This window comes from Lipotes vexillifer, unplaced genomic scaffold (assembly GCF_000442215.2).
Source record: "Lipotes vexillifer unplaced genomic scaffold, Lipotes_vexillifer_v1.1 scaffold505, whole genome shotgun sequence".
NCBI classification, from domain to species: domain Eukaryota; kingdom Metazoa; phylum Chordata; class Mammalia; order Artiodactyla; family Lipotidae; genus Lipotes; species Lipotes vexillifer.
Genome location: NW_006785581.1, coordinates 1,640,818 through 1,648,751, shown reverse-complemented (window position 1 = coordinate 1,648,751; position 7,934 = coordinate 1,640,818). Strand labels below are relative to the sequence as shown.

At 47.2% G+C, this 7,934-nt stretch overlaps 1 protein-coding gene across 3 annotated transcripts in view; it reads right to left on the bottom strand.

The window, feature by feature from the left end:
• The window catches only part of NELL1 (neural EGFL like 1), an 881,356-nt gene that overhangs the window by 803,432 nt on the left and 69,990 nt on the right, over positions 1-7,934 (bottom strand). For all 3 annotated transcript variants that reach the window (XM_007457631.1, XM_007457632.1, XM_007457633.1), the window contains exon 3: positions 3,489-3,639. In XM_007457631.1, the coding sequence (XP_007457693.1) occupies positions 3,489-3,639 (151 nt within the window). The remainder of the gene's footprint in view (positions 1-3,488; positions 3,640-7,934) is intronic.

The window sequence follows — 7,934 nt, the reverse complement described above, 5'->3', positions numbered from 1 at the left end:
CTTTCCCTCGCCTGCAGAAGTCTACCTGTTCAGGAGTCTCCCTTCTACGTGGTCTTCCTTAACCACCAATTTAATGTACTGAACTCAGTGAACTTAACACCTTTATATCATTTTTGCCTCAGTTTACCTATCTAGGTTGATATATCAAAAAGTAGTAAAAGGGAAGGTTTATCTGAACTCTGGTTCCCCAGTAGTGACCCTGACGAGATTTGAGAGCAAGTGATTTCCTAAGGAAGTGCTCCCAGGAGAGGGAGGGAGGGAGGGAAGAAAGTCCCAGACTCAGCCTGATCCCTGGTTGCTCTGGGGGATGAATGAAGCCTCAGAGCCTGACTGGCCTCCGGGCATCGAAGGCCAGGGAACTAGGCTTCCATACTCCCACACTCATGAGTCAATCGTTGACTCCAGGCTGCCTGGGGAGGAAGTGAACTCCTAGACACTTCCACTCTCAGTGTAGTAGGGTGAAGGGGCTATACAGGCTGAGGGTCAGTGCTCTGAGGCAAGTTGTAAGGTGTCGACCTTCAGGAGCAAAGCCCATAGGAGCCAGGTGAAGGGCACACAGAACCTACACAAGAGATGTGAGGGGGTCAGGGCAGACCACCACCATGTCTGCTGCAAGGTCAAGGTAGGGCTGGCTTCATGGGCATGTGACCAGTGCATTTGCACAGGATCCTGCCGTCAGGAGGGACCCACACTTGGGGTTTAATGCTCTGCAGTCACCATCTTGAAATTCTCGGTAATTTTACCTTTGACTTTGGGTTTTGTCAGTGAAGTCCGATGGGACAGTAGAGCACGCGCTGGGCCCTTGGAGCCTCCATTCATGTGCAGCTCCCTCCCACCACCTACCACCTACCACCTCCCTGGGACCAGTTCTCAGCCCCTGGCCCAGTTGCTCCTGGTGCCCAGGGCCCACTTGTCTTTCCCCAGTTGCCACCCTCTGCTTAGGCAGTGACTGTTCTGTGGGCTTGGGGGGGGGGGGGCCAGTGTTCTGCCACTGCTGTCCACCCCTGCGGGGGGAGGGAGGGGTACAGGGGTAAGTTTGGGGAGCCACATAATTTTGAAGTTAGCTACACACTGCCTAGTAACTCCAGTCTATTACTTCTCTATTAATAGCTCTTTTTTATTCTTCAGTTTTTTACGTGGTCATGCCTTGCTTCCCACATTGCCAGACTCGTTAGATTTTGTTTCTTTCACTTCCCCACAAAAACTGGCATAGCACTTAGAACAGAGTAGGTGCTTCATAGGTATTTTCAATGGATTAATATAAAATTGGTATTCAATTAAAATTGTCTGGGAGACTCCCCTGGTGGTGCAGTGGTTAAGAATCTGCCTGCCAATGAAGGAACACAGGTTCGATCCCTGGTCCAGGAAGATCCTGCACGTCACAGAGCAACTAAGCCCGTCCGCCTCAACTACTGAACCCGCGTGCCGCAACTACTGAGCCCACGTGCCGCCACTACTGAAGCCCGTGCACTTAGAGCCCGTGCTCCACAACAAGAGAAGCCATGGCAATGAGAAGCCCGCACGCCGCAACGAAGAGTAGCCCCGCTCGCTGCAACTAGAGAAAAGCCCGCGCACAGCAACGAAGACCCAACGTGGCCAAAAATAAATAAATAAAAATAAAATTGGCTGGGAGGTTCCAGTTCAGGATGGTGACAAAGGTAGATCCTGAGTGCACCTGGTCCTCCACACTAAGTCTACAGCTACCTATGGAACATTTTCCTCTGGAGAAAACCTAAAGGCTGGCTGAGCACATGGGACAAATGAGAGAAAAAAAAAAAACTGCATCGAAGCAGATAGGATAGGGTGAGATACAATCTCACTGTAAACCCCAGCCCCAGTTCTGAGACCCAGAGTCAGTAGGGAACTTAAAACCCAGAGCTTCTCCTTAAGGAGCAAAGAGTTTGAGCCCCACATCAGGCACCCCAACTCTTAACACCTGCACCTAAGAGACAATCCTCCACAACGTCTAGCTGCGAAAACCAAAGGGGCTCGTGTCCACAAGACCCAAAAGGCTGTAATGACCTGAGAAAAGAGTTCACACACTGGGACTCACCCAGCTCGGGGCCCAGATCAGAGGAAGCCTCTGGTGCCCAGACTTCAAGTGAAAGAGGCTCATTTGCTTACAATAAAGCATTGGCCTGAGGGGCAGGCATCTAATCTAACACACACATCCAGGAACCTGCTGGGACACCCTCCAGAAGGAAGACTGGCAGCCGTGACGTTCTCTCTCTGCAAACTCCAGAGGGTCAGTATCTCCCAGAAGGGAGCTTGTATACCATCCGGTGCCCTGGTTTTTAGAGCTGCCACCCAAGGGACACCCTTGATTGCCTGGCTCTGGAGCCCAGCTCCTGGGTCCCATGGGACCGAAACAGTCGAAGAGACAGTCCTTGGCAGCCTATCACCCCCAGGGCACTACACAGACAGCAGACTGAAATACCGCCAGTCTCTCTGAGAAAGAGATCTGTTTGCTTGTCCAGGAGATTTGGCCTGGGGAGAAGGCTTCCAGCACGCTTACAGGGGTCAACAGAGGGGCTCTCAGGGAATGGAGGTTCGTGGACACAATCTTTCCCCTCACCTTCTGCTTTGCCACAGCTCACCAGTATATCCCAGAAAGGACCTTATACCCTTGTCTTAGAGTATCTAATAATTACTTTGAACTCCCAAAAAGAGTGACCTTTCTCAAACTTAAAACCATTATGTAGTTCCCCATCATCTACGGGGACTTTAGTCCAAGTTTTTCAACACAGCATCAGAGCTTTGGAATGATCTGGTTTCCGCCTGCCTCTATAATACCACCTACCTCTGCCTGCCTCAAACACCTCAGCCCCTGCCCCACACACTTCATGTGTCATCTACTTACCCACTTGCCTGTTCCTTCCCCAAATCATCACAACCTCTTCCTTGAATGTTTTTCTTCCTATTCCTTACTCCTTCCCATTCAGCCTGTCAAATATCTACTCACTTGATTTCCTTATACAGTTATCATCCTCTCTGAACCCTTTCTTGGCTTACTACAAAGCTTAGCAGAATTGCCTACTACCTTTAGTTCCCTAAACACAAGCTTCCAGCACTGCATCTACAATTCTTCGTGACATTCATTTGCCCATATTCCCTACTAGCTTGTGTGATGTGATCCTTAGAATAAACACTCTGTATTATTCACCTTAATATTCCCAGCGTCAAGCACAGTTCTTGCATAAAATAAACACAATGAAGGCTTATTGGAGGTTCTTGGTAAATATAACTTGCTTGATGGCCTAAATCCGATGGAGAGCATGTGGTTTTATATGAGCAAAGTCTACCAGGAGATAGAAAATAGGTGAGAGAGACATCTTAAGGCAAAGTAAGTCCATGAATGTGTTCAACAGTCACGAGGCTTCAGCAAGCCGAACATTTTCCTGGAGCTCCACCCTCTAAATTCCAAGGCATTTTGTAGAGCCCATGAATGCTAGGTAGATTTTTTTGAGAAGTAGAAAGCTCTCTCTTACCTGCGTTCCAGTTCTCGAATGGACAGTATCACTCCTGAACTGGATGGCTTCTGCTGTACAGTGGCCAGAAAGGTGAATTCGCTCTTATTCCGGAACAGCTGAACTAATTTGTCACTCACATGAGGGGCTGCGTGGATCTCTCTTTCTATATCTAGGAGTCAAGAAGGAACAGAAGGGAGAAAGAAGAGGAAATGGAGAAGGAGAGAAAGGAAAGAAGAAATACAGACGGGAAAAGAGGAGAGGGAATAGGAGAAGGAAAAGGAGAAAGGATGCACGGTTAAAAATGCCTTGTCAGAGGGTCCACGGTACATTCTCCCTTTTCCCCTCTTGTCAGTAGTTTTCCGTTTTCAGGCGCCACCCACCACTCCACACGGCTGCACGCATTCCAGGCAAGGCCTGGAAATGCCATCTCAGCCACCGTGCCTGCTTGTCACTTTGACAAGTTCACAATTGGCCAGCCGGTGATTTTCTGACAGGAATTGTGATGGGACACGGAGCAATCTGGCCTGCTGCAAACAGATTAAGCTGCTGAAAATAAGGTGAGAGGCAGTCTGATAAATGGGGTCCAAAATTCAGAGAATCCTGAGTCTAACAGGATCCAGTGCCACTCAGCAGTCTCTAATTTCCCTTTTCCCGTGGCCTCAGCTTCTTTCTCTCCACAATGCATCTAGGGAAACCTGTCCTTGCCTTGTACCCAGAAGAGATTTACTAGAGCTAATAATGCCAGACAACTCTGCTTTTGCTTAAAGGATAAATACAAGGCATGCTCATAATCCATCAGCGTGCCTGGAATTCCTCTGTAAACATTCAGTGGATGACTGTCCTCACGAAATGTTTATTAAAGTTGAGGCCAATTCAGCAGGCCTAGAGGTGTGCGAGTCCAGCTAATCCTGCTACTGGACAGAAATCTTTCTTTCTGCAACATCCGCATAATGAGAGGCATCCCTCATTTCAGGCTCACCCTTGTCATGATAAACTGGGCATTACATCACTATTTTACACTATACTTTCTGGCAGCAGAAAGTGGGCACCAAGGGAGCTGAATTAGAGAAAACTATTCAGAGGATGACAAATGAACACCAAAGACGTGTTTGGTGGCCTTCTCTCATGCCCTCACCACGTCCTCTGACAGTATGGTAACTACTTGGGTATTTCTCCAGGACTGCCCGAGGAAGCTTTGAAAAACATAGAACTGCATTATCTACAATAGCCAAGATACGGAAACAACCTAAGTGTCCACTGACAGAAGAATGGATAAAGAAGCTGTGGTATATATATACACCATGGAATCCTACTCAGCCATAAAAAAGAATGAGATATTGCCATTTGCAGCAACACAGACGGACTTGCAGGGAATTATGCTAAATTAAAATAAGTCAGACAAAGACAATGTATGATATCACTTATATGTGGAATCTAAAAAAAACAACCAACTAGTGAATATAACCAAAAAGAAGCAGACTCACAGATACAGAGAACTAGTGGTTACAAGTGGGGAGTCCATAGGGGTGGGGCAGTGGGAGGTACAAGCTATTGAGCGTAAGACAGGCTCAAGGATGTATTGTACAACACAGAGACTATAGCCAATATTTTGTAATAACTGTAAATGGAAAGTAACCTTTAAAAATTGTATAAAAAAATTTTAAAAAGAAAAACATAGAACTCCAAAGGCTGCATGGCCCAAGCAACATCACAGACTTGTATTCAGACCTTGAAGAACCTCATCCTGAAGGGTGGTTTTTAACAAAAAGAAATCCTTGAATTCTTGACCTCAGGCCTCAGTCTTCTCATCTGCAAAATGAGGGGGTTGGACTAGGTGATTTCTCAGGGCCTCCCCAGCTTTATCTCCTATAATTCTGTACACTGCTGTTTCAAGTTTGCAGCACAGAACACCAGTCTTCCAGCTGTTCAAGTCTAGGCTCTGCACAGTGGGAAGCAAGGTTGGTCCTCTTCCAAGGAGGGACCCAACCCAAGAACACTGTACCCACAGAAAACCTACCTCAATGACATTTGCCTTTCTGCCCAAAGAAAGGCTTTCACTACTTTACTACTAAGTGTCGTGCCGTCAGCTTTTGTCCAGGGCTGAGATAAGAGACAGCCACTTAGGGAATGCTTTTATGCCTTCTACAGAATCCTAGCCGAAGACTCTCCAGGATGCTATTCAAAACCAATTAAATGTATGAACAAATCACTTTGTAAACTAGAGATCATTAGCCAATGTTTGTTAATGTTATTTTTATTACTACTACTACTGGGCAAAGAGCCTCATAATATATTTCACCTAGAATTTAGTGCCAGGAAAAAAAACACTTGGTTCTTGAGATTAACTTTGTCGTTTACTTTTTTTTCCTGTTTGCTACTTTACCCATCAATTAGGAATCAACTGATTGTCGGTGGCTGCCCAGGGAGCTCATTCGAGGATTCTGAAGTTTAGGCCCAATGCAAAGAGGGCCATGATTGATCAGCAATGCCTACTAGGGGAGTTAATATCAGATCAGTTATGGGTATCCTCACCTCTCATTCAATTCTCCCTGGGGGAATATCATCAAGCCAGAGGGCCAATGACCCCCAAACTTATATCTGCAACCTCAACCTCTCCCTTAAGTAACAGACTCATAGATGCAGTATCCTTCTGACTATCTGCATATTCAGTATCTGAATATCTAACACCAAGTTGTATTCGCCCACTGAGCTCTTGTTCTCTCCCCCAACCCTCTCTCATCTCCTAGAGTTCCCAGTCTTAGCAAATGGAACCACCCACTTCCTCAGGCCAAAAAACCAGAAATTGTCCTCAATTTTTTCTTTTCCTACACGCTCCATATTCAATGCGAGAGCATGTCATGAGGGCTCCCATGTCTGGCATCTGTCCATTTCTTCCCAGCTCTACTCTTCAAACTCCTGTCCCAGCTGCCATCATCTCTCCAACTGCATCCTCACTGGTCTCCGTGTTACCTTCCCTTCTCCATCCTCCACACAGCAGCCCAAGTGCCCTTCTTAAGGCAGAAATCAGGATCATTTTCATCTCTTGCCTAAAACCCTCCAGTGGCTTCCCATCGCTCCCAGGATAAAATCAGGCTCTTCCGCATGGCCTGCACAGTCACACACAAATTGCCTCTTGCCCACCTCTGCCTTCTCCTCCAGCTCTCACTGCAAATGCAACCTCCTGGTCACTCCCTCCAACAGGGCCCCCATTAATGCCTAAAATGCCACTTTGGTGACTTCCTTCATACCACTTATCATAGTGTATGTATTGTGGACAATTATTTCCTTGTATCGCTTATCATAACCTTGTTTCATGTTCCTTACCTTATTTCCTTTCCTTCCCCACTAGGATGAAATAGCTCGACCTAGTCAATTTTCAAGAAACACTAAAACTGCTGATGTGATGAGGAAGCATCAGTAGAAACGTGTTAGGTGAAGGGAGGAGGCTGAAGAACGGAGGAAATTAAACGAGGGTGTTCACAAGCTCTTCTCTGCCTAATGGAGAAGAAACGTCATTTCCATTTTCCCTGACTTACAGGGTGAGGAGGGTGGTGATTTTCAATGTCAACAAACATACACCTGTGTTGACGCTGTGCCAGGTATCGGCAAAAAGGTAAAAACCGTTTCTGGCATCCAGGACAGCTATATAAGCAAGACAGTTACTTGGTGAAAACAGAGTAGGGCAATGCATAAAAGAAGGAAGGAAGGGACCCGGGGAGGCTGGGGATGACATCGTACAGGACGTAACTTTGAGCCTGAGTCAAAAAAGATGAATAAGCATTTACTAGACAGGAGAAAAAGAGAGAAGAGGACATTCCTTGCAGGATCGCTGTGAGGCTATGAACACCCAGGTGTTTTCCATTATCCTGGCATTTTTCTTTCTCTGCAAGCCTCTGTCACTAAAAGTCCAGCAGGAAAGCATCTACTCAACCTAACATTGGAGGGAACTCTCCACTGATCGGTGAGTTGAGAGAGCAAAGACAGCAGCAACCAGAAACAGGACAAAACAAACACACCGGGGCAGCTTGCCTCAGTCTTGAGTGATGGTGAATTCAGGCGACGTCTCCGTAATCACAGCACGTGTACACTAAGAACCTCGACACGTGGCAGAACCTCGATACAGACATAGCACCTCCTTCTAGCCTGAGTCCCACATAAGCTTGTGGTTAAGATTGGCCCCGAAAGATAAAGCAACACTTGCTAATTTGAAATGACAATTGGCTTTTCATTTCTAAGTAGAGAGGAAATTTGCCATTTCAGAACTGCCAACTTGGGTTTCCCTGGTGGTGCAGTGGTTGAGAGTCCGCCTGCCGATGCAGGGGACACGGTTCGTGCCCCGGTCCGGGAAGATCCCACATGCCGCGGAGCGGCTGGGCCCGTGAGCCGTGGCCGCTGAGCCTGCGCGTCCGGAGCCTGTGCTCCACAACGGGAGAGGCCACAGCAGTGAGAGGCCCGTGTACCGCA